Here is a 26226-nt window from a genome sequence, read left to right on the forward strand (position 1 = left end):
GAGAGAGTAGAGTGTCACATTCTCCACTGTTTGTTACTTTCTGTAAAAGAAATGGCTTACACCCAAACAGATTGGCTGACAGGTTTCAAAATGCACTTTTACCATGATTCATCCAGTGTTTTGCCTGTGCTGTTTTGTTATTTTTCCTGTGCCTCTGCTTTGTTTCCTAGCATCCAAATAGGTAGCATCAATAGACTTTGTGATGCTGGTGTGAATGTGGGTATGGATGGCTGTTGTAATTAGTGTTTAGGAGAGCCTACATCAGACATCTCACTGTGTAAGCAGGGGATGAAGAGAAGAGACAACGGGCCCAATCCTTGTCTCTTTGGACTTGCCCCACATTCCTGCAATGTACCTGGGCATGGCTAGTCTAGCGAAGAGAAGGACCAGGGGAGACATGATAGCAATGTTCCAGTATTTGAGGGGCTGCCACAGAGAGGAGGGGGTCAAGCTATTTTCCAAGACACCTGAAGTCAGAACTTGGAATAATGGATGGAAACTGACCAAGGAGAGATTCAACCTAGAAATAAGGAGAAATTTATTTTAGGCTATTTATACAAGAAGACATGCATAGGACCAACACTTTTACTGAAAGGGTGCATACCTCAGTGTTCCCATCCAGAGTGGATAAGGGTGTGCAGGTGCTCTATAGTAGTCTTCCACTTACAATCATTTGTTTAGCGACCATCCAAAGTTACAATAGCACTGAAAAAGGCAACTTATAACCAATCTTCATATTTATAACCATGGCAGTCTAATGCCTGTGCCACTTAACAATACATTTTCTGGTGCCTATTGTGGTTGTATACCAAGCAGTACTTGTATAGGCTAAAATTTTGCACAGTAATCCAAAGAAATCCTTAATGCTTCCAAAATCAAACATATCAAATTTCTTGTGAAATGTAAAAGTGGTCCTTTTACTATTAAGAAAAGGGCAAAGTGGTGTGTTTTAAAAGACAAACACACCTTTTTAAAGTGATGGGTACAATTTCAGGCCTAGCTGTAGTAGTAGTAGTAGTAGTAGTAGTAATAGTAGTAGTAGTAGTAGTAATAATCATCATCATCATCATCATCATCATCATCATCATCATCTGCAACTGATTCCTAGGTGAAGTGCATAGGATTGTAGCAATCTGCTCAGTTCTGTGCCTCTTGATTTGGAAATAAGTCTCATGCTGTCCAGCCCTGAGGAAGTCTGGGCAAGATTTAATGTAAGTTCTTTAGATTGTACCCATTCCCGTCAACTACTATATTGTGGGTCTGCTTTTCAGAAAATTCAAATGGCGTAAGCACACAATGCTGGTGATCACCCATAGAAACCATTATTCTTGAGACCTGTCCTGTCCTACTGGAATTAAAGAAAACAAAACATTGTTGAGAGGGAAATGACTAACACTTGTAGGATGTGAATACTGTAACTTTGTGGAATGTCAGTGTCATGGCACAGAACCAGGAGCAAAAACCATGCACACAAAACTATGCTTTTCTTCACACATGCTGTGTAAAAGAAATGCTGCTTATTCCTTGCTTCACAGAGCTAAATATATTCCAAGACTGTCCTGAAAAAAGTTCTTGGAGAGCCCTCCGTTAAACCAAAGCAATTTTCAAGAGCAGTGCACACTATTAGCTCTTGCAAGTACTGTATTTAATCCCCTTAAGGATATGAAGAACTGCAGAATACCTTACTTACACAACCACCAAAACTATCAGTTCAAATGGATGGAATGTGCCACACCGTAACAAGTTTCCTTTGCTCAACTTCTTTAAAACAAATATGTTATTTGAAAGTTGTAACAACCAACTATTTGGCAGGAATGCGGCTGACATTTCCTTGTTTATTGTTGTCTTTTGGAATGGATTTACTGAGCATAGGAACATTGTCTAGCCGGATGTGTCTGGAGCCTAGGGATGTTTAAATTCCCCACATGTGAGCTTTGAACCACATAGTTCCCAACCTATGTTTCAGGGACAACTGCTGGTTTATAAGAATACCTGTACAAACACCCAAATAAAATAATCCAAATGCTAGATTTCAGGGGGGAGTACAAAAAAATTATGCATGCATACTATGGAAATGCTTTCCTAACTACTAGCTTCTGTGAGGACCTCCAAAGGTTTTGATGATGCTGTACTTGCCCTGTTTCAGGTTGAACTCATACTCGGAGTTGGATTGTGAACTATTTTACTTTCAAGTTTCCAAATGTTTACAGGCTTCGGCAGTCACAGCCTTGGAATGTGCAATTGCTTGCACACACTAGTAATGCTAAATAGGGAAGTCTAGTCTGTGGCAGTTCACGGCAGAGTATGATAAATGCAGCCCAAGAGCAGTCCCAAAGTTTATGCATCAAGGAAAGGAAGTCAGCCAGTCTGGTTGGGAGTTTCAGATAGCAATGGGATCAGAGGTGGGTTTCAGCAGGTTCTGACCAGTTCTGGAGAACTGGTAGCGAAAATTTTGAGTAGTTTGGAGAACCGGTAATAAAAATTCTGACTGGCCCTGCCCCCATCTATTCTCTGCCTCCTGAGTCCCAGCTGATCGGGAAGAAATTGGGATTTTGCAATAAACTTCCCCTGGATTGGGGAGGGAATGGAGATTTTACAGTATCCTTCCCCTGCCACACCCACCAAGCCATGCCACACCCACCAAGCGACGCCCACAGAACCGGTAATAAAAAAATTTGAAACCCACCACTGACATGAAAGCATGGTGCTGAGAGTGGAATGCTTCCTAATGGAACAGGCAGTTGCTGGTTGTTGCATTGGCATATCCTGATGCAGATGAGGCTCAGTTAAGGCCTTTACCACTTTTGCTTTTCAAGGAATCAACAAAAGTTAAAGGGGGGGAGAGGGGTTAACTACTTGCGGAATCAGGATTTGCAACACATTGTTGGGCTGGATGTTTGCTATAGAATGTCAGATTTGCCCTGCACCTATTTTGGATGATTGCTGGAGGAGTCAGCCTCAGTGCTTGATTGCTTCCCAGTTCCCAAGAATGGCATTTATACAGACATTTGTGATCCTGAGTTTTCCAACTTGAAGGACACTTTGACAATAGTACTCTGCATAATAAAAAAAGTAGTTGGAAGCTTCTGCCTGGTCAGGACACTTAATAATAATGCAGCCTCCCAAATGATCATCTTTTTTTCCTGGCCAGAATCAAAACTTTCTCCTGGGGAGGAATTGCTACACAGGTTTTTCAAACCACCACCACAAAGCCTTGGATTTGACCATAAAGCTGCACTTCTGTCTTTTAACCATTCAGGGATTTAAAATGCAAGATAACTAAATATCAGAGATACATGAAATGTTTTGCCACCAATTTTTGGTATTAATAATGGATGTGGAACATTATCTTTGTAATTTTACTAGAAGCTGTCCTAACACTAAATTCAACTTAGATTAATTTCCTGATGAAGTGCCAGAACAATTTTGCCTAATTTAGTCCCTGGTTTACTGAGACACATCTAATGCTAGGACACTTTACCAAGATGAGCACTTAAAACTAAAGAGTTAGATCAGGAACTCGGGACGAATTTGAAACTTATTATAAATATCATTCCCATGGAAAAATGCTGTTACTAAACTAAAGGGAAGGACTATACAGAAGTCAAGGTTGTAAAAGTAAAATACATGAATATGAAATTGTTTTATTTGATCAAGTTTAAAATAGGTAAACTAGATAAAAAGGTTATATCTGGTAACCTTTGGTGAATTTTGCTGACTAGGATTGAAAAACAAGGCTTTAAAGATTTCTTTATAGATAAGGGATGGCATATGGGAAAATAATTTCTTGTTTTTAACAGAGGAGGTTAAATTACACTGAAAATTGTTTATAATTGTTATAAGAGGTCATTTCTCTGTATATTTCTTTCTCACTCTCTTTATTATAGTCTTTTTTCTTTTTTGTGCTTTCTATTTTTACTTTTTATTTTTTTTTTTAGTATTAGTTCATTTTTAATAGTAATGTTCAATAAAATTACTATTTAAAAAAACCCTGAAGACTAAAATTATGTTAGGACCTGGATGCCTCCTAGTGTAACAACCAGGCATTACCAGACCTCAATAGCTTCAGGTTTTCCGGCAGTTCTGTTTATGGAAAACTTGGTTCCTGTTTACAAATTGTACTTTTTTCTTGTTCCTTAGGTTGTCTGGCGAAAACTAGGTGATGCAGCAAGCTCCAAACCATCAATCAGGCAACATCTTTCAGGAAACCAGTTCAAGGGTCCTTTATAAGCACCTCAGGCTGCAAGACTGGAAATGAAAAGAATCTGAGGCAAAGGAACTTCCTTGCTTCTGGCTGCCAGCATTATCCCTTCCTCCCATTTCCTTTAACTGTGTCCATAGTGTAAATAAGGCAGCTAAAGGCCTAGCTTGCGGGCTGTCCTGATCCAGAACAATGATACATGGGTTAATGACTACCCTCTCGTGGCCAATCTCTGTCATTTGTATTGTAATGAAATCCCCACTTTCCTGTATGGTCATATATACATTCTTGATTCCCATTGATTTCTAGGTAGAATATATATATATATATTAAAAAAAAGAACTCTGAGCAGTTCCACTGCCTTATTTTAGACTACTCATGGAATTGCATGGCAGTAGTGGCTGCCCAAAGCAGTCTTCCCCAATTTGGCAGCAACTCCCACCAATCCCGGCATGATGACTAGAAATTATTGGAGTTGCAGCTGTAGGGCACTTGTCTGAGAAAGGCTTCTCGGTTGTATGATTTTAGAAAATACCAAGGAATTCACGAGGACCTAAATTAGTCATTGTTCAAGTTGGTTGAGAGACGTTTTGTCAGAGATCGTAGAGTTAGATTTTATTTTTGAAGGACAAATCTGAAGTGCAAGCAACTTTTAATCTGACTATACTTTGAATATTCTAGCAACATATTCTAGATTGTCAAGAATCTGACCAGCCATAATGTGTAATTGTTAGGCTGCCTTTAACTAGGTGGCTCACCAGTTTTGAGTGAAAAGAGTTTGGGTGATACTGTAGTGGTAGCAGATCTCAGACCTGAGCTATTTGCTCAGCATCATTTGTCCCGCACCTTAAATGTTCTCTGCTTCTTTGCTGCTCCTGCCTGCTTACCTCTCGTTGGAGGAAGTGTAGAAAGAAACGAGCATCTTCCTCCCTGTCTTTCTGGGAAAGGATGCAAATAGGCCTCACAGAAATAAGTAAATGAGCAGTGAAGAGGAAAAAGGGAGGTGAGCTCACGGGGAGTGTTTGATTTAAGAGCTGGCCAAAATCTATACCTGGCATCGACCATTTTTCTACCCAGTTACTAGAAGCACATGAGCCTTGTCAATACCAATTACAGATTTTGGCCAGTTCTTAGATAAGATACTCCCTGAGAAGGCAGTAGGCAGAGCAAGCATATGACTGAATGAATGCTCTGCAAATCTTCACATTGTTGCTAAAGATGCACAAGTCCTTCATTCCATTGCATTAACCTCCGGTATATATGAGAGGATCATTCCACTGTTGTGATTTTGCTTATTTTGACCTTAACTCCACATTAGAAAAATATAATACGCGAAACAGTTCCTGCAATGTCTCTTTTGGACTTGTCTTTTTAATATATTAAATTTTTTTAAAAATCATGATCTCTTATGTAAAATAATATTGACATGATATCTTAGAAATAAATGGGGGAATACAGAAGTGGTTACAATATTTGGAGAAGATATAGAAGAAGAATCATTTTAAGGAAGTGGTTGTCATGAGAATTCCTGTTGCTGCTGCTGCTGATCAACCAAACCAATCTTCCCTAATTTGAACTGTAATCATTTTTCCCCCAATCTCATTTCATCTGATAATTGTAAGTTTCCTAAAACTGTATAGTGCAACACCTAAGTGGCCACTGGATCCAAGTTGTGTAATATCATTTGACAAAGAGAAAACTCTAAATTAAACGCTGCTTGTGTAAAAATGTGGAATTTCAATATGCTACAACTTCACATTTGGCAATCTGGTTTCATAGACTTTTGATTATTGTTCAATTACTTGTATATATTTTTTGTATTGAATTCTCTTTATTTTCAATTTTTTTTTAAGAACTCACCTAGATAGTCCACTACTCAAGTTTCAGTATCTCTCTCAAGTACCCCTCTTTCAGAAAGATTATATTTCTTTTCTTCTTGATCTTTTTTTGCCTGTGTCAACCATTCAAGGTAGTTAAGACTAGGAAACCAGAATTTTGAATGCTAATACTAATTGTATTATAAGGTTACAGTAACCAAGTCTTGCAAGGATGAATAGATTTTCCTCTTCCGTCCTTTATCTTTGTGAGAACTAGGAAGGCTCCTGTCTGAGGTGATTACTCGAATTACAGAGTCTGCCCTAATTCAGATTTATTTTATCTGATCAAGTTTATTCCTTCTCATTACAGCCTGCCTTTTTGGTTTTGCAAGTCCATCCTATACCTAGATATTGAGCCAGTTTGAGAGTTTTTTGTGATCTCAACCACCTGCTACTCTAAGGAGCAAATTGGGAACCTCCTCTTTCTCATTTTGCTCATTATGGGCAAAGGTATCAGTGAAAACCTCCCTGTTCGTTAAGTAATTTAAAATACAAACTTAGAATTTGAACAAATCAAGTTTTCAAGGATCTACAATTAATGTGAATGTTATCAGAGAATTTGGGTGGGCTATTAAAGGAAGCTTTCAGATCAGAAGGGGTCCAAACAACCAATAGTTTGGTTTGCAGCATACAAATTATATTGTCTTCTGAAATGAAATGGAATAATTAAAGCAGCCAAATGTTTGGAAACAAGGGTGGTCCTATGCCACAAAAGTGCAGTGAGTTGTGGTCCCATGCATGTGCCTGCTAAATACATTGTTCCTTGCTCTAACCTCATTACTGCAGCAAACACTAGTAAACAAAGTTAATGTATACAACGTATCTGCTCTAGGTTCTATTTTCCACCAAGGCCTTTTAATAGGTCTTTAATTACTGCAGTTAATTCATTTTAAGAAATTCATGCATTAGACATCAACCCTCACATATTCTTCTCTGTGTATAACTAATTGAAGTTAGGACATGTATATTTTGATTTAGCTGAATTAAAAGCAGCTGAATTTCTAACATTTAAAGATAAACATTACTCCCTATAGTGGCCATTCAAGTGTTCTCACTACTGCCGATGGGAGTACAAAAAAGTCTGTCAGAAATCAAGTTGAGTGTATGTATCATGTACAAAAACAATCTCATAATTTATTGGAACACTTTGCTGACAACTTGGTATATTTTGTTAAATTATAAGCTTTTTTCATGCATTTCATGAAAAAAGCTTATTAGAACTTAACAAAAGTTATAAGTGCTATTGTTACTTAGTTAACTATCAGTTTCTCTTCTGTTCTATATCCTTTGACAGTTCATTCCAGTATTTTAAGATTTATTTTGGTTTGATTGGTCTATCTATTGAATCAGGTTAATGATGGCTGGGATAGGCCTTTAAAACAAAGTATTTTTAAGTCGAGAGGAAAAGTCATGTTCCGAAACAAACCTTATCTTGCTGATTGAATAAATTGGCTTCACACATGAAGCAATAAATCATGGCTTATATATATCAATAGTTGGGTTCATAATTTGTATTATGTTATGCCAAATCAAGATCTGGTCTGAATACATATGCGATTGGTACCTGCCCCAGAGTCTGTCTTGACAACTTCATATATGCTGCTTTTGAGTTCCATAGAGGAATGCTGTAAAATGAAAAGGACAGTAGACATTCTCTTAGGTGTTGGGTTTTTTTATTCTGTTGCCGTTGTACATTTCTTGAACAGCTTCCAATATGATGATGAGGTGCAGATACAATCCACATGAGGAAATAATAAATAATACTCAATAGATTGGCAAAAATGCCAAATCCAGTCTAAACAGCTGGTTGGCTATGTGATTAATTATAATAATAATGATGAGTGGCTTCATGTACTTGAGTATATAAGAGGCATAACAGCTCAATCTGTTATTTTAGTGGAATTATGCCAATCAACTGAGGAACCTAAAAGCTGAAGAAAAAAATCTGAATTTTAATGTATTTCAAAAGCACATTCAGATGCTTTGAACACATCAGGGAAATCAAAATCAAGGTGAAGCATAGAATGACCCAACATGCCAAAATAAAATGAAAAGTACTCAGTATTTAGTAATATATTAAAATGAAAATTACATGTTTGTGGAACCAAACCCATACAAATAACATGAATAAATAGCAAAATCCTCCAGATTTCTAACTCCACTATGGTATTAAGTGATTTTTTTGTAGATGAAAATGCAAAGTACTTCCAAATATATGCAAATTACAAACTGTAGACTCTACAGATGCAGTGCTGTGTACTTTTTAATTGCTATTTTATATTTAGCTTGAAATAAGCTAAAATTGTTTTCCTTGGACAATGGTTTACTTTACAGTATAACCTCGTAATCTACTGCACCTTTCAGATGAATTACATAAAAGTTCCTATCATCCCCAGGGAAAACAACTGTCTTAGAGAAGGCTGTTTAATAGTGTATGACTGATATGCTTAAACATGAGTAATTTCAAAAGGAAAAATACACGCTGAATATTAATGTAGAAGGAAATGTAAGTTGAAATACAATGCTGGAGTAATAATATTCATTTTCCCACCCCCATTTAATGTTCATTAACTACCTGCTTCATAAAGCTTTTTATACTCCTACAATGTAGAAGCACTCAGTCTATACCAACTTCAAAACAAAATTCCTGTTATTTGGTTCTGCCCCTTCGGACTGCTCTATTTTTAAGCAATTGGTTGCTTTTCTTGGGGAAAAAGCATATGGCAATTGGATAAAATCCAGATGCATTTTGCCCTTTTTGGTAAAAGAACATAAACTTGTTTAAAAGGCAAATGTTTACCCAAAAGATAGCAATTAAAAATAAACAATGTTTTAAAGTGACCTTTTACCTTTTTAGAAACTGGAATAAAGAAAAAAGTAGTGATTTTGTTTTTCAAACAAAGCGCATGACTGTAAAGTGATAAAATTGTATATTTTTCATAATGTGGGGAAAGAGTCTATTTGTGCTGCTTTTGGAAATAAGTATGAAATTATGATTTCTGTTTAACCTGTGATCTTACAACCCTGCCATATTTTCTATATATGATTGGAAAAAGTAAATTAGCACCTGTGCTCATGTATAGTATATAAGCAATGTCTTTAGATTTTAGCACACATTTATACCTTTTACTGAAGCACTGCTTTTGTGGCAGGGAGGGTGAAAATTTAAAGACTTTTTAAGTGTGTAAAACCTTCATTTGAAATATTTTAGTAAAAATTAAGGGTTTGTGGTAGTGTATGCATTCCATTGAAGATAATAAAATACATTCTTTGTAAGGGAGCTGTAACATGACTGTATTTTTGAGAAGTTGAAAAATATTAAAATACTTAGAAATCAACATAAAATTACAATTTTAGTTAAATCTGTGATTCTTCATTCATTATATTGTATATTTTAATATTAACTAAAAATTAGATAGAGAAATGTGAGCCATCCTTTTGAGTTCTGTTGGATCAATATTTCTTCTTTTCAATCATATAATATGTAATGCTAAATAGGTTTACTCATCTCTCTACATATAGTGATGAATACTGTCAGGTAAATATGCATGGAAGAGCAGCATAAGGGCAAAAGCAGATACAAAAAGATTAGAAATTGGATGGAGAAATTGTTTGGAGAAAATATGTATTACCAAGCTGGCTGGCTACCTCATTTAGATGGGGACGTTGGTATGGGGAAAAAGAGAGAGCCATTGGCACTGAATAGCAATGAGAAAATTTCAGCTTTCAGAAGCAGGTTTATTTGGATACATGTCAACACAGTTTTTTCAAGAATCAGAAACAACAAAGGTGTAAATCATTGTATCCCATTAGAGGTTTTTTTTTACATTTTGAAAATATATGTACATACAGAAATTTTCAAATTATGTCTGAACATTCATTCCAAAATAACAATGGCAGAAAGTGAGGTTTTATGTATGTATGCACACATATACATAGAGAAGCATAAAATAAATCGATATTGCAACTTAAGAGTGAAATTTTGCTGGAACATTATGTAATAAAATCAGAAAGGGTTTCCCCCCCTTTCATCTGGAATAACCTTAATCCTGATATTCAAGTAGGCATTTACTTTTCTATTTTTTCTTCTTACCCATACAACTCAGCCAATATGGCCTTCAAAACATATTATTACAAACTAATCCAGCACTACAATTAACAAAACTCTTTATATTTTAGTTAGCATTGTAATATTTAAACTATTTTTTTCTGCCGATCAAACTGTAACCAAACCAATATCATTTCCAAACAGCAGCCTCTGTATCCTTATCTGATTATAATACTCTCCACCTTGCCCAAGACAAAAAAAGATGTTATGTACCACTGCTATCTCATCCAAGTGGCCCGGCCAAGTCCTCCAACAGGTGGCATGCCAGGGGGTGGTATTGGAGGTGGTACAGGTGGCTGTCCACCAGGGGGCACTGTGGGAGGAGGATAGCTTGCAGGTGGCATGCCAAGTCCTGGAGGGGGATGAGGTGGAACTGCATGAGAGGGTGGTAACCGAGGAGGTGGGAAATTTGGGTTGTAAGTAGGTGGCGGAGGATATCCTGGAGTAGGAGGAGGAATGGTAGGTGGAGGGAATGATGTGGGTGGAGGAGGGGGGACAGGAGGAGGAGGATTGGGTGGATAAACATGAGGATGATATGGCAAATGAGTTGGCGGTCCATAAGTGGGTGGTAAAGCTCCATAAGTTGGTGCTTCTGTTTTCATAATTGATTGGAGACTCTGATACCCTTCTCCTGACATGTATGAATTTGTAGTGGACATACCGGTTATGTAGCTGGAAGGCGGGGGTGGGGGTGGGGGACGATGAGGCATAGGTGGTGGCTGATGTACAGGAGCTGGATGAGATGGTGGAGCAATCTGGACCTTGGTTATATCTACAGAATCTACTGCAGTAGCTTGATCAGTTCCTATGGAAACCGTACTTGTCAATGGAGGTTTATGTTCTGAAAAACAGTAGAAAATATGTACATTACTACACCTATCTATAAAGTCAAAATATATTAGAACAATTAAAGTCTTCATATGAAACACCTACAATTGATGAAGCATCAGATAACATCAGACAACAGGCTCAAGGTTGACTCAGCCTTCCATTCTTTCTAAGGTAGGTAAATTGAGGACCCAGTTTGTGGGGGCAATAAGCTGACTTTGTATAAAATATTCAAAAAGTATGAAGGCTATTGCTTAACGCACTGTAAGCCGCCCTGAGTCTCCGGAGAAGGGCGGCATATAAATCAAATTAAAAAAAAAAAAAGATTCTGAAGCTAAAATTTGATCCCTTGCAGTTTTTGAGAAGGGAAAAAACCATGGCCAAGATATGACATTACATTAACAAAGAAAGGTAGCCCCAAATTAGAAAAGGAATCCCAAACTAGTAAAAGATATATTTTGACTTTCTCTTACATGCCTCAGTATTCAGGGTAAAGTTCTATGCCAGTGAACAGTGCCCTATCAGTTGAGCTGAAGGATATATTTGGAATTCTATGAAGATGTTCCTGAAAAATGGTTGTGATGGGGGGAGGGGAAATAACTAACTGTAAAGCACTGATTACCAAAGTGTTATCTGTCAGTTTCCCCAGCCCTGTTTGCAAGACACTTCCATATTTTCTTTCTTTTGTCCTCTGAACAGGTGGTCACACTTCCAAAGAAAACATTGGACTGTAGCAGCAAATTTTTATTTTCTAAAAAATCTATAGCATTCTCTGAAGTAAAAATGATACTGAGTAACTGGTGCCTTGCTTTATAGTATAGCAACTTTCCCTTTCATAAAATTAAAAGCTTCTGGGACAATTTTTTTTTTAAAATCAGGGAATATGTTCGGTGCAAAAGGAGGTATCAAAAGGGATATTGGAGATCTTGGATGCATCTGTATATCCTAATTTATACAAGCATACAATAGCCAAACTTTAAATACATTGAAACATTTGTCACACAGAAAGTCTAGAAAAATAATAAATGTTGTCATTTCACTTATTTCTTTGCCTAAAAATTCTGGCAATTTGCTAATGCCAAGTTCAGATTAAAAATGTAACAGCTGAGTTAATGTTTATTACTAGGACCAACAACTTTGTAATGGCACATACACAAGATGGGATTTAGAGATGAGATTTTTCAAGTTTTGGCTTTTACACAATATCTTATGTTAGCTATTTTTAATATTTAAAAGCGGTATTTGTGACATCATGCAAAATCATGCAGCAGTGCTTGCTATCTGGTAAAAGTTTCTAATCCCTGGTATACAGAACAAGTTTTATCTCAGTTGCATACTCTTCTAATTCCAGTAATTAATGGACATATACAGAAAGCAGTAAAATATAGCAGGTAGCTTATACATAATTTATAACTTTTGCAGAATCTTCAATATTTGTATAGGAAGGATAGATATTTAAGAAACAGAATTATGATAGAAAGATCTGTACTGCCTTTCCTTGTTATTATTTTCCAGCAAAATATAGTCTGAAAACAAAATCTGCTACCAATAGTCCTTTAAGGCCCTATTCAGCTCCGTAAATATTAAGGCTGTATTAGTACTGTGGGTCAAAATATTTTCCCACATAAAGGGGAAGAAGATTTCTAGGGTCAAATGCTGCAATGCTTCTTAACATCCTATATTAATTCTCAGAAGTCAACATGAAGCCAAGGCAACAGGTGGAGCTCCCTATTTCTAAATTTTATTTCCAAATGATAAACAGGTAGATGTACAGGATACAGATGAGTTTAGGCTGACAACTCAGGATTATTGATAAGCATGTAATTATAGTTTTCAGAAAATTACACAACAAACAAATCTTTAGCTTTCTATTAAGCATAGTGTTTTCTACCTCACAGTACAACTTACCAGGTGGTGGATGCACAGATGGTACTGGTGGATGAGCAGTTTCAATTTTAGCAATTTTAGGAGGCACCTCTGAAAACAAAACAAGAATTAAATGTTACATTTTATTTAACAGCTAAAAAATAGCAAAAAAAAAAAAGTTTTTTTAAAAAATAATGAAACTAATAATTTAATTATAGAGTTTAAGGATAATGATACTTACTTGAGAGCAGACATGCATAGCAATGTATTGTAAATAACTAGCTTTAATTATACAAAAAAAGGTCTACTTTACCTGCAGGTTTGGTTTCTTCCTTTGGTGATACAGCCTGCTAAGAAAAAAACACAAATCAATAGTACTATTAAAATTACAATAGCAGCATTAAAAACACTGGAAACAAAAACCCTCTCTAAGCCACATCTGGGTTGCAAATATTATAAGTTAGCCTTATCTACTCTTGCATTCAAGAACTGATATTGAAGATTGGAATCTCAATTCTTGGAATAAACTATAGTAACTAGAAGCAAAATTTATCACCATTTTTATAACTGGTAACAACTGCTAAAGACTTCAGCCTTTCAGTGTCTGAGGTTCCAAGCATGTATCATTTGTGCTTACTTAGCACTGTACTCACGTCCCTTCCAATTCATACTTTCTTAGGCTGCATACTTTCTTCCATATTCAGCATCTTTTTTACTAGTGCTTTATAAGCAATAAATCTGAAACATCAAATTTCAGGATTCTTTGTACTAAAAAGCAGTATAGAAACCCCTTGACAAATATAGATAAGAAGAATGGGCCCATCACATTTTGTAACACAAAACATTCTTTCTGTCATTCTTACCACAGGTCGCTTGGTCTGCCTGGGAGGACTTGACTGGGGAGAGGGTTTTTTGGGTTGCTGAATTTGTGATTGCTGCTGCTGCTGCTGCTGCTGCTGTTGTTGCTGCTGCTGTGTCCCTCCCTGTTGGGAGTCTTTGGACTGCTGGGGTTGAGACTGCTCTGAACTCTGAGAAGACTGAGACTGCGGGACTGGAGGCACTTGTGGTGTAGGCTGAAGGGAAGGAGGCTGCTGCAGCTGATGGGGGGTATGGTGAGGCATTTGTTGTTTCCCCTGGGAGTACAGATCCAGAATCTGATGGCAGATGTCTAGGGAAGAGAGGGAAAAAGAATTACAAAAGTTACACATTTTAACAATCAGCCAAATGCATTCTTGAAAAAATGCATTCAAACTCATACCTGATTTATTCAATTTTAATTGTTTTTACCAAAACCGACAAAGCTTAGTTTTAGTGCATTTTCTTAGCTCTGCTTTAGACAAAAACTAAAGAAAAAAAATATCTGGAAGTTCATTGGGCAGAACTAATTTCAAACGTGGATTCTCTTTTACAGAAGTATATATAAATGTGCGTGCTTTTGTGTGCACACATACACATAGTGCAACCCCAGACTGTTATCAAAAACCCTAATGACATTGGAAGTCTATGTTGTAGTTCTCTCTCTCTCCCTGAAAAACTACAACATGGACTCTCTATGTGATTAGGGTCTTTGAGAACTATACACCCTTGCCATGATTTTTACAATTGACATTTGGAAATTGTTCAAAGCAATAGATTCTCTGGAAAGGTAAAAGGCCTTTTATCCAAAGCAAAATTAATTTCAAGTAATATTTTCAAAGCATATTTTGAAAATTATAAACTGAATATTCAGATTAAAAAATACAGAAATAATTGCCTTTTTAAAAACATGTAGTTTTATTTAAGGACCTTTTTATATCTAATTATAAATTACTGAGATTATTATCTTGACTTCAATACACATAAGGGGCAGGAAAAGACCCTCAGGTCTGGGCTTGGCTTCATTTCCAACACTGATACAAATAATTTTATGAATAATTTTACATAAATTATTGGAAGAGCCTGTAGTACAGTGCACTAAAGCATTGTTATTAACATCTGCTGCTTGCAATTACTGCAAGTTCAAATCTCACCTGGCTCAAGGTTGACTCAGCCTTCTATCCTTTCAAAGGTAGGTAAAATGAGGACCCAGATTATGGGGGCAATAAGATGACTTTGTATAAATATACAAAAGTATGAAGGCTATTGCTTAAAGCATTGTAAGCCTCCCTGAGTCTCCGGAGAAGGGCGGCATATAAATGAAAGCAAAATAATAATAATAAATAAATAAATACTTGATGGGAATAAATTAAACTAACCTTTCTTCATGCAGTTTCAAAACAAGAATATAAAGAACACTTTATATTTTAGTCAGGATAAACTACAATTTATATATGGCAGATAAGATAACAATACAACCCGTTAGAAAAACAAAAGTATTAGACTAGAAATATTTCAGGTACCTTCCAGGACATCAACAGGTACATCTTGTACAAATTGTTCCCACCATCTTCTGTACATGGGCTTTGAGGTCCACTCTTGAATTTCAAATTTGCACAAGCGACCAGCTAGATACATAACTGCAACTGCTATAATTTCAGGTTCCCATTGCAGAGAAAGTGTAGTACACAAACTTCAAAAAAAAAAAAAAAAAGACAAATGAAACAAAATATAACAAAATACGACATCAGGTGGGAGAACACAATTCTGACTGACTGTAAGTACACCCTCAATTTTGAGACCATATCCAGAACCAAAGATGGAAATTTTCTGCATCTAGATGGTCCCCAAACCCAAACTCATTTCAGACTTGTTAGGAATGTGTCATTTTTTCCCAACCAAACTCTCCAGACTCCAGACTTGGGAGAGGTTAGAATGCAGTCTTATAGGCAAACTCTGCCCATAGACTGGAGTTTGATCCTGAGAGGGCTCAAGCTTGACTCAGCCTTCCATCCTTTCAAGGTCAGTAAAATGAGGACCCAAATTGTTGGGAGCATTATGCTTATATTGTAAACCACCCAGACTGTGCTGTAAAACACTATGGGGCAGTATGTACAGTAAGTCTAAGTGCTATTGCTATTGCAAGAGGCCTTCGTTTTTGAAGCTACATTGGAGAATGCGTTGGAAGCTCCCTAAAACCATGTTTAAACAAGTCCCATTCTCGCTTAATTTGCGGAATCTCTATAGTGGTTACACGAGAATGGCCCTTCCATGTGACTTCAGGAGGCCTTGCAAATACATACCATTCTCTCATGCCTCCACAGCCTCCAAAACTCATGTGAAAACATGCCTCACTCACAGAATTTTTGGAGGCTCCCAAGGTCATGTGACAATACAGCCCTTTTCCACAACTTTCAGAGGTCACATAAGAGCACTCTATTCTCATGCAGAATACAAGAACATCGCACAAGAATGAGATGTGTTTTCAAGAATAGTTGTTAGTTGGTGTGTCACCCAAAGTTTGACATGTCATTTTTGAAAACAAGTATCGTAAGTTCATTATCAATGTCATAGCTGATGAACCTGTTCAAGGTGTTTGAAATGCTTTGTAACAGGCTATCTATGCCTCTAAGCACATTATTTATATATTAATAAGGACTTCAGACATAAACACAATAAGGAGTTGAAGCTAGCAGTTGATGGAACTAGATCCAAAGGTGATGGAAGAATCCATTATTTCTGATGCACCTTTTTTCACTTTCTGTTGTCCTTTCATCTCTTTCATTCTTTGAAGAGGAGGAGCAGATAGCTATTTCTAGAGACTGAGATTTGTGCAAAGGACTCCATGAAATTAACACATTCCAAAACACATAAACAATTTGGAAGGAAGTCACTAGGTTCACTAAGTTATTTTTAAATACTGAGGAAAATAATTTATTTATTTATTTATTTAATCTATTTTTTATACTGCCCTTCTCCCGAAGGACTCAGGGCGGTGCACAGCCAAAGATAAAACAAACACATATATAAAGTTTAAAAACAATTTAAAAACATATTAAATAATTTGGCCCCGAATAATGCCTGGAATCTGCAACATAATGAACAAAATGCTTATAACATATGACTGAAGATGGAGGAGGGATATCTTACCTGTCATTTACGAAAGTCCATGCCATTTGAACCAGTTTTTGAATTTTATTTTTATCTCCTATTAGAAAAAGGCAAAAAGAATGACTAGATTAAGCCAATAAATAGCCATATCAACAGAACATTCTCAGTGTTATTCAGAACTTTACTATGTTGTTTGTCAGAGTTCAATAAACATTTCCACTAAAAGAGTGTGTTGCTCGACAATGCTGATATTGTAAACTGCCCAAAGAGTGCTGTAAAAGCACTGGGGTGGTATTTAAATCTAAGTCCTATTGCTATTGAGTGGGCCCGCCTTCTCTCAATTTTCAACTTGGAGAAATGTGTGAGAATTAGCTGAGCAATTATATGGCCAACTTTTCCTAGCTCTGATATATTGGAAGTCTGGGGACTGTCTGATATCTATGTCATCAGACATGATCAAATTCAAACCAATTCCTAACTCTTGTCTTCACTGTTCTGAAGGGGAAAAGTAACCATAGACAGATGCTTTCTTAGGATATCATCCCACTTGGCAACACAGCCCAATGGAGAATGCTCCCTTCTCCCAAATTAAAAGTAAAAGAAGGGCTTATTACAGGATCACCAGACTTCAGAATAAAGCAAGAAAAATAAGTTTAAGTTTATGTGGTGATCCTACTACAAGAACTATACATAACAATCATGGACATAAGTATAGGCAGAAATATATTTGAATATAAGTAGCTCAGGTTGGTAGTTGGGTTGTTGGTCTCAGCTCTGAGCTTGGCAATTTGGTTACAACCAAATTGCCAAGTTCAGAGCTCAGACCAATAGCCCATAAGTATAGGTAGTTCTTGACCTATGACCACAATTGGACTGGATTTTAGTTGCAAGTTACTGTGGTTGCTAAGCATGAGGCCATTGTGACTGCTTTGCTCAACAATGACAATCCTTGCTCTTCCAGTTTCAGTTGTTAAGCAGGTGGAAAAAAGTAGCTCCCTGTTGAAAAAGGGCAAGCAGCTCACCTCCATATTGAAAAAGAACTCATGTGCTAGAAAAATGAAGGTCAGATCCCAAAGATCTGAGTTTAGTTTCTCTAGATCTCCCTCTGTATGCAGTCAAGAACAACTGCACTGGGTCAGAGAGAGGAAACTTGGATCTTCGGGATCTGAGCTTCCTCTCTCCAACCTCTCAATTCCCCTCCCCTCCATGTACTAGCCTTTCTACCCTTCAGAAACATCACATTTTCCAGCTAGAAAGCTAGGAAATACAATGTTTCTGAAGGGTAGAAAGACTGGAAAAAAAGCATGGATTTTTGGATGCAAGTTTGTTTTCTCCAGCCGGGTGCCAAAGTTCATTTTCTAGGCAAGGGAGGGGGAGGTATTCTAGCACTGGCTGGGCAAAAAAAATATTGCATCCACAAAAAAGATCAGCATTTGGCAAACAGTAATAAATTCAACGTGGTTGCCAGGCATAAGAATTGTGATGTGACCATGATGGGGGCAGGAGGAAATTGTAACTTCAAGTAATCTTTCAAGGTCACAAAGTCTTTCCTGACTCTGTCGTAACTTTGAATGGTCATTAAGTGACCAGTCATAAATTGAGGACTACTTGTAACAAAGATTTATTAACAAGTATTAAAATAAAATGATAATACCTTTGAGCTGCTTTGCATATTTAAGTAGAAATTGATAAGGGTGTTCAACTTGCAAGTCAAATTTTATTGTCTGCAGCAAGATTCTCTCTAAAACCATAACTTCTTCCTAGTATCAAAAGAGCAAATACAAATTCATTGAGGGCACACAATGCTTTGAGTTCAATTTATTTTATTAGTCAGTACAGTCATTATGTATTCAAGATATTTTGAATTTAAAATATTTTGCATACCTGTATTCATTAGTTTTGTTTAATTATAAAAGTCTCAGCTATCATTATGCAATGATGGTTGCCGTGGCACTGCCCGAACAGACCCTGTGCGTAATCTGGGGGTTCTCCTGGACTCACGACTCCTACTCGAAGAGCAGGTGGCAGTCATGGCCAGGAGGGTCTTTGTGCAACTGTGGGTTGTGTGCCAGTTACACCCTTCCCTGGACGAACAATCCCTACTTATGGTCACCCATGCCCTAGTCACCTCCCATCTTGACTATTGCAACATGCTGTACAAGGAACTGTCCCTGAAAAGCATCAGGAAGCTCCAGCTGGTAAAAAATGCAGCGGCCTGCATGGTTTTGTGCAGACCACAGTATGCACATGTATCACCTCTCCTGTGGGAACTGCATTGGTTCTTGATTTGCTTCTGGGTGCAATTCAAGGTGCTGGTTGTTACTTTAAAGCCCATTATGCCTTGGGAACAGGTTATCTGAGGGACCATTTCTTGCTGGTCACATCAACCCAACCCACTAGAGCGGAAAGGCAAGGAATGTTGCAGGTCCCATCCCCTAACAGATACATCTGGTGGGATCCAGAAGAAGAGGCTTCTCCATGGTGGCTTCCTCTCTCTGGAACATCATCCCCCAGAGATTAGACTGGTCCCCACTCTAAAACTCTTTTGAATGGCCCTGAAGACGTAGTTCTGCCAGCGGGCCTGGGGAACTCAGAGTGGGATGGAACCCAATAAATGGCTAGTATGAATTTGTGTTGTCACCACAGTGGGGAGATTATTATTTTATTCTTTTTCTTTTTATTCCTTTTATATGGTTTATTCCTTTTATATCCTTGTAAGCTGCTTTGAGTTGCCATTTGTGAGTAGGCAACAATATAAATTTTTCTAAATCAATCAATAAACAACGCTAAGGGAAGCAATATTTACAGTTGCTTATGAAGATAATCTTATTTATTTTTAAATATTTAAAAATCTCCTTAGCACATAAACAAAAGTACATAAAGGCACTTGTATTTTGTGACTGTACAGCAACTTTCATCAAAAATAATTCTGGGCCTATTTCCAGAACTTGGTGTTATTTTATCTTAAATATAGCTTCCAGTATAAATTATTTGTGGTTGAGACCAATTACATTTTCCTCTACCAGTAAAGCTTGAGACCTATAAGGACAAAACAGTGGGAAGCAGAGGAAGGAGAGGTATGAATTACCATTTCTTTTTATTTATTAAATGTATTTCTATCCTGCAACATTCCCAATAAGACTGTCAGCAACTGTTGTCAATAAGTTAGTTTATTTTTTTTTGATAGTTAAGACTTACTGTTTTTCACTAACATTGCAGTATGTCCAAATGATAAATTCAGTTACTAATTTAACAATCATATCTGGGATGGGATAGGGGACATATTAGTGTTAAACAGTTTGTGGCAGAATAGTGAAACTGCATAAATGGACAATCAAATGATAATTACTAGAAAGAAAACAGTTGCCAGGCAATAATAGAACCAGGGTAGATTTGATTTAAATCAACTTGATTTAAATCACTAGTAAAAAGGCTTGATTTAAATCAACTCGATTTAAATCTAATTTTTCAAGAGCAACTGTCATCTCTGTCCCACAGCAGCTCTTCCGGTGACCTGCTGTTGACTCACCAACAGTCCCAGTATTGCAGACTATACAGCCTCATGCTACATAACTAAGCCCCATTTAATGCTGAAAAAACTAAATTATGAATGTATCTTAAATAGAAAACTATCTTTAGATAGGCTTTTTATTCCAAAAGCATTTTATTAAAATACATTTGATAAAAATGAAAAAAATCCAATTTAAATTTAAAAAACTGATTTTTTAATCATCTTATTATTGTCCACCCTGAATAGAACTACATAAAGGTGCATTTCAATATGAACTATATAGCTTTGAGGATTTTTTCCCTGTTAAGTTTATGTGAATAGCTTTTCATCTGTTCTCACTTAAAACATCAGCACCTACAAAATATGAGAGCCAAGCAGTATTTTACTACTATTCTGTGATAATAAGTAGGTTAATAAGTGGGAATCTTGCTTTAAAAAAATTAACAAGAAATCTAATCCCTAACAGAAAATAGGTGAAACAGATTCACAAAAGGCACTATCCCCATAGTCAATTAGTCAATAGGAAGTACTTTCTTTCACACTTATTAGCTAAGTACCAAAAGATTAGCTGAATTTTTGAGCCTACATTATAGACAACCAAAGTAAATTTTACTGGACATTAATCACAAAACAATCAAAAATTACTAAACATTACATGTGATGTAATTCTCTAGTGACACACAAACCTTTTTTAAATAAAAGTATGTAGAAACAAGCCAGTAAAGAATTATATCCATTTTAACTTTCAGGCCCGCCAAACATAAATTACTATTATTAAACAATACCTCCTACTAAGCTATTGGAAGACTTGTGGCTAAGATACTTTAACAAGAAATGTGACAAATGTTGATTTTTTTCCAGTTTGCTTACTGTATGCATATGGCTGCACTCTGTGTGGCCAGTTTCACTGCTTCCCTTGTGCAGTGGGTTATTTCTTTGCTGAAAAGACAGGCAAATGCAACAGGAGAACAACACAAGCACTGCAATACATATTGCCTTTGAAAATAACATGTTGAAATTACTAGCTAAATTAATCAAGCTAGTGAAATATATTTCAATTATTAATAAATTGCCAATTTTTATATAGAAAAAATCAAGTATTTCGATGATAGAAACTTACTTCAGGTTTTATTTACAGGTAGTCCTTGATTTATAACCACAATTGGGATTGGAATTTCAGCCACTAAGCAAGGTAGTTAAGCAAATAATCGCACGACTGGACTTTTTATTTATGAAAAGTACTTTTACCCTGTGACATTTTATGATAATTTTTACTGCAATCTTTAGGCAAATGACATGGTTGTTAAGCAAATCACACAGTCATCAAGTGAATCCAGCTTCCACTATTGTCTTTATTCGTTTGAAGGTGGCTGGCAAGCTTGCAAATCGCAATCATGTGACTGCAAGATGCTGAAACCATTGTAAATGTGAGCCAATTGCCAAGCATCCAAAACACAATCGTGTGATCACAGGGGTAGTATGATGGTCATAACTTCAAAAACAGATCATAAATCAACTTTTTCATAACTTTGAACTATTACTGAATGCATGGTTGTAAGTCAAGAATTACCTGTATTTTATTCTATGAATGCTACCAAAACAGCTACAGAAACAGCTACATGTTACTTGGATTGTACCATGAAAAATTTAAGTCAGAGACTCTTTAGCACATCTGAGTTTACCTTTGGATCATCTCCAAACTGCCCAAACTGAACATCATTTAGTAAACTACGAGCTGTTTTGATGATATCTTTACATTTTTTAGGTGTTTCTTCAACTTTTCCTGCTAAGAATAGGCAGCAAGCTCCAGTCACCTATTAAAAATATGATTTTAGAAAGCCATTAAAGTACATAAGGCCTATATATTCGGTATTGGTGACCATAATTTGGTCTTATTATTTCTGCCAGTAAGAGCTAATAAACTAAACAAAAATCGAATAGCTGAGATTCATTTGTGATATTATTTTAAAAGTCCAGATTTTAAAGTTGCATTTGTTTTTGATTTACAAAACCAGTCTTCTCTGGGAAAAGCAGAGCAGTATACTGTTTTGTATATATACTGGAGGCTGATTCAGGTGGTGTGCATCAACATATTCAAAATAGGGATTACACAAAATTCTTAAAACTCTAATCTACCTTCTCCGCAATATCCTTTAAATCCTACAGGAACTACAACAAGGAATATGCAGATAAATAATTGCATATTCCTTCCCCTTTATTTCTGCCTCCAAGTCCTTCAGATTCCTGCAATGTATTTTATTTCTGGGCTGTATTGTTTTTGTTCAGATATTATTATTTTTTGTGAAGCATTAGTAGATAGCAATTACATACTGTAAACCAAAAGCAATGTATTAGCACTTACATATCTTGGGAATTGTTTGAAGGAATGGAACATATAAAACCGATGGAAATATATTATTCCAGTTGCCAGTGTGTCATAATGTCTGAATACAGGATAGGAATGTAACATATTTAGCTCAATTTCAACTATAAATATTATAAATAAATAAAACTGAATAATATATCAAAGAGAGCTAGTCAAGTATGCTGATTATAGAACCTGGCTAAAAACTGAGAGACTGTGATATCTAGTTTTGCCTTAGGCATGAAGACAGTTGAGTGATCTTAGACTTAGGTAACTATAGGAAGAAGCCAATGGCAAATCACTTCTGAAATCTGAAAACCGCAGGGATTAGTCCAGGCAGTTACAAGTAAAGATTGACACAAAGTCATAAAAATAATGTATGGAATTGTTATGAAGTAACTAAAATTATTTTATTTATTTATTAAATTTATTGGCCACCCATCTTACCACAAGGAAAATTAATGGATAAAAATATCACACTGAAATCGAATTACAAGCCCAGGTAATTTGAGATTAGATTCCTAGTTGTCACATCATAAGTAATGACATATAAAATATGACTACCTTGTATACAGTTCAACAGATTAATAACATTACTATTTAATTACTAAAATTAACCTAAGTTTAGCATTTGAGCAACAATTTAGAAATGCTAAGGAAATGTTCCAGAAGTTACATTATTTGATTGGCATATGATACCGGGTTAAACTAGTTAGAGGATTATGGACTGCAAACAATAATAAATTGTAAATTAACAGATTTTGTTATTGAAAAAAATATTGTACCAATAAAATAACCACCAAGCTGCAACTAAAATTGGGAAAGGAAAAAAAAAGTATTTAAATAATAGTTTCTGATTGTTAAAAGTTTAAATAAAGATTTTTGTGAAAACACTTATTATTTGAGCATCAAGTAAAAATATATTATGAAATCTTAATCCTATATACTGCACAATAATCTTAAAAGGATACAATCCCAAACGGGTTCCTACATCAAATATAAACCGGGCACCTTCTCTTCTGTATCTTGCCTCAGTAGCTGGATCAAGTCCCTCTAGCTGTGATGGTGTATGTGCCAAGTCCTTCTTATCCCAATACCAACATGGTTTTGTATGATCCAGGTTTGCCAAAGCTACAGAGGGACTAGAATTTTCTTTGTTTTCCTTCATTTATCAACAGAATAATTCCAGTAAGGTTTTGTTTTTCATATGACTTTAGAATCTATGGAAAAAGTAAATTTTGATCAATGAGTCTCTGAGGAATTTACATTCAAAACCTAACATGTTTTCAGGCATTTTTATATGCCACCTTCTAATTCCTAGAATCCATGAATTTAGGTATGTGAGGTTTTTTTTTTAATGTTCTATTCTTATTTCTTCCATTTTTATTCATTTATTATTTAAAGTTTATTGTGCCTTTTAAAAAATGTTTTATCCCCCTTATTATTTTATTTTATAAATAACACGAGGCAGCAAACGTACCTAATTCTCCAGTTTCTTATTTCCCCTACAATAATCCTGTGAGGTGAATTGGATTAAGAGAAAGTGACTGGCTCAAAGTCACCTAGTTGTCTAGTTTTCATTGTCCTTTAATCTCTCAAGGTAGCTAGCAACACATTATAGAACTATTATGTTGGAGAAGGACTGGCCTGCTATGGTTACCGAAATCATTCACAGCCCATTTCCTTAAATTATACTGACAGTGAGCTACATGATCAACAAAGTTTCCAACAAGGTAGGATTTTCTAACTACTACTCAAATTATCAAACGGTCAAGTGAAATGAGATTCATCTTGCTCTTTGCAGTTTTGCTATGCAGAAGTCGTCAAAGTGAAATTTTCACAGGGTAAAACAAAATATGAATCAAAATGCCCCACAACTTCAGTACAGTGGCTAAGTATTGGTCCTGAATTATCCAGGATTACAGTAAATCAATCCTTGGTCATGATACACTGAGTGACAATTCTATCTCATACAAAACTACGGTATCTTACAGCCTGCTATGATGAGGATTAAAAAGCAAGGAAAATCACTATTTAGGAATCTTGAATTCTTGAAGAAAAGGTTGAATGCAAATCTAATAAATATATGTAACTTCAGCAAATCAATGTTAAATCTCACTATGGAGCTAATTTAAAAACTGGTAGATTTGAACACTAATAATCCTAAATTCGGTAACTCTGATCTAGTAACTACATAAAATCCAAGAAATGTAAAATCTAAGAAAGGTTCATACACCACACTCATCAAAATCAAACTAGTATACAATGCTTGAAACAAGCTCCGTTCTCATGGTATTTTGATCTGAAATAGCAGATTGCCTCCACTTTCCAAAGAACAGCACACTTCCAAACGTTAGATTCCAGTCTTTTCAAACAAACATTGGAGTCATTTCTTTACCTGACACTAGTCTCAGGTATGGTGGCAGTGGTTTAACCAATTATGATTTTAAATCTATAAGATGCAGAGTACTGTAAAGATCTATTATTTGCCCTGAGTCTTCGGAGAGGGGCGGCATATAAATTGAATTAATTAAATTAAATTAAATTATCAACTCTGGTCCCCCACAGTACCTAGAAAAACAATGAAATAAACAGGAATAGTAAGTATATAAAATAGCCCTCTCATTAACTGCTCTACAATTCTGTAATTCTGGCCCCTACTGAAGCCAAACTCTCAAAAATTGGGTACTACCAATTACAAGGCAAACATTTTCCAGTTTATTCATTTTATATTCTGGATAAATGCGCACACGTTTCACTGTCAAGTCAGATTTACTTATTTAATAAACTTGTCAAGAAAGACCGCATTTACTTTATTCTGTTTTACGGCCATTATTATATTTATTATATAACAATAATAATTCCCGAACTGCTGCCTTTGTATTTGAAAGTTGGGCTGTAACTTTCTAGAAGGGCTCTTGGAAAGTAGAAAAAATTCTTTCCGCCCCGTCATTTAAAACGAATATTTTTCCATCCTTCACCGGAGCCGCTGCCACTAATTCATCAAAGGCAACCTCAGCACACCTCTGTCACTTTGATAGTTTCAACCATGCAGCAGCCTCTCTTTCAGTCAATCACGCAATATTGATGGAACTACTCACGGACTACGGGTACAACGGGACCCGAAAACAGCAAGCCAGCCACCTCAGCCCGTGCGCGACGCCATCTTGCGAAAAGCCAACCAAAGTCGTTGCTGACGTTATTGCGTCGTCGCGCGCAAGGTGAAGAAGACTTGATGACGACGACGCCTCCTCAGAAAGCGCATGAATACCAAGCCGCGAATCAAAGCTCCGCTGTTTCTACTAACCGCCCCTCCTCCGGTAACCCCGCCTGCGCGCGAGACAAGGTCTGCCATTCCTGTAAAACATTTCAGAGTGGTTGGCCAATGGGGAAACACATAATAGAAAAAGGAGGCGTTGGCTATAGCCAATGATTTCTAAGAAGAATGGCGGGGAGGTGGGGGGGGGAAATGAGTTACTTTCATTTTCCCGCCAATCAAAATTT

At 36.3% G+C, this 26226-nt stretch overlaps 3 protein-coding genes across 11 annotated transcripts in view; 2 read left to right on the plus strand and 1 right to left on the minus strand.

Moving 5' to 3' along the window:
- Positions 1-9354, plus strand: part of CCDC85C (coiled-coil domain containing 85C) — a 174529-nt gene extending 165175 nt beyond the window's left edge. The window contains exon 7 of one of the 3 annotated variants that reach the window (XM_034418450.3): positions 4141-9354. In XM_034418450.3, coding sequence (XP_034274341.2) covers positions 4141-4230 — 90 coding nt within the window. In that variant the 3' untranslated portion in view covers positions 4231-9354. The remainder of the gene's footprint in view (positions 1-4140) is intronic. The other 2 variants (XM_034418452.3, XM_034418451.3) reach the window with 2 other exon arrangements.
- A 441-nt stretch (positions 9355-9795) lies between these two features.
- Positions 9796-26044, minus strand: CCNK (cyclin K). 7 transcript variants are annotated; one of them, XM_034418443.2, is made up of 12 exons: positions 25824-26044; positions 23694-23942; positions 22720-22801; positions 22040-22171; positions 21228-21296; positions 18501-18606; positions 16886-16943; positions 15259-15428; positions 13744-14048; positions 13194-13227; positions 12923-12991; positions 9796-11027 (listed from the first exon to the last, which is right to left on the minus strand). In XM_034418443.2, the coding sequence occupies exons 2-12, from the start codon at positions 23888-23890 to the stop codon at positions 10405-10407; spliced, it is 1845 nt and encodes a 614-aa protein (XP_034274334.2). In that variant the 5' UTR covers positions 23891-23942; positions 25824-26044; the 3' UTR covers positions 9796-10404. The 7 variants fall into 7 exon arrangements, with proteins under 7 accessions (XP_034274334.2, XP_034274333.2, XP_060543307.2 ...); XM_034418442.3 differs by having other exon boundaries at positions 13194-13230; XM_060687324.2 differs by having other exon boundaries at positions 13194-13230; positions 23734-23942; positions 25824-25945.
- Positions 25936-26226, plus strand: part of SETD3 (SET domain containing 3, actin N3(tau)-histidine methyltransferase) — a 59895-nt gene continuing 59604 nt past the window's right edge. Inside the window, exon 1 of the mRNA XM_034418448.2 lies at positions 25936-26068. The gene's annotated coding sequence lies outside the window, so the exon portion shown is untranslated. The remainder of the gene's footprint in view (positions 26069-26226) is intronic.

The sequence above is a fragment of the Pantherophis guttatus genome, chromosome 1 (assembly GCF_059756535.1).
Source record: "Pantherophis guttatus breed Tessera chromosome 1, ASM5975653v1, whole genome shotgun sequence".
Taxonomy (NCBI): domain Eukaryota; kingdom Metazoa; phylum Chordata; class Lepidosauria; order Squamata; family Colubridae; genus Pantherophis; species Pantherophis guttatus.

Bases quoted from the DNA above. Each gene is read 5' to 3' on its own strand.
- CCNK (XM_034418442.3), bottom strand. From the start codon at position 23,890: ATGAAGGAAAACAAAGAAAATTCTAGTCCCTCTGTAGCTTTGGCAAAC. The intron at 12,992-13,193 runs GTAAAGTAGACC...TTTTGTTTTCAG, and splicing joins GGAAGAAACCAAACCTGCAG to AGGTGCCTCCTAAAATTGCT. The intron at 11,028-12,922 runs GTAAGTTGTACT...ACTGTTTTTCAG, and splicing joins ATCTGTGCATCCACCACCTG to AACATAAACCTCCATTGACA.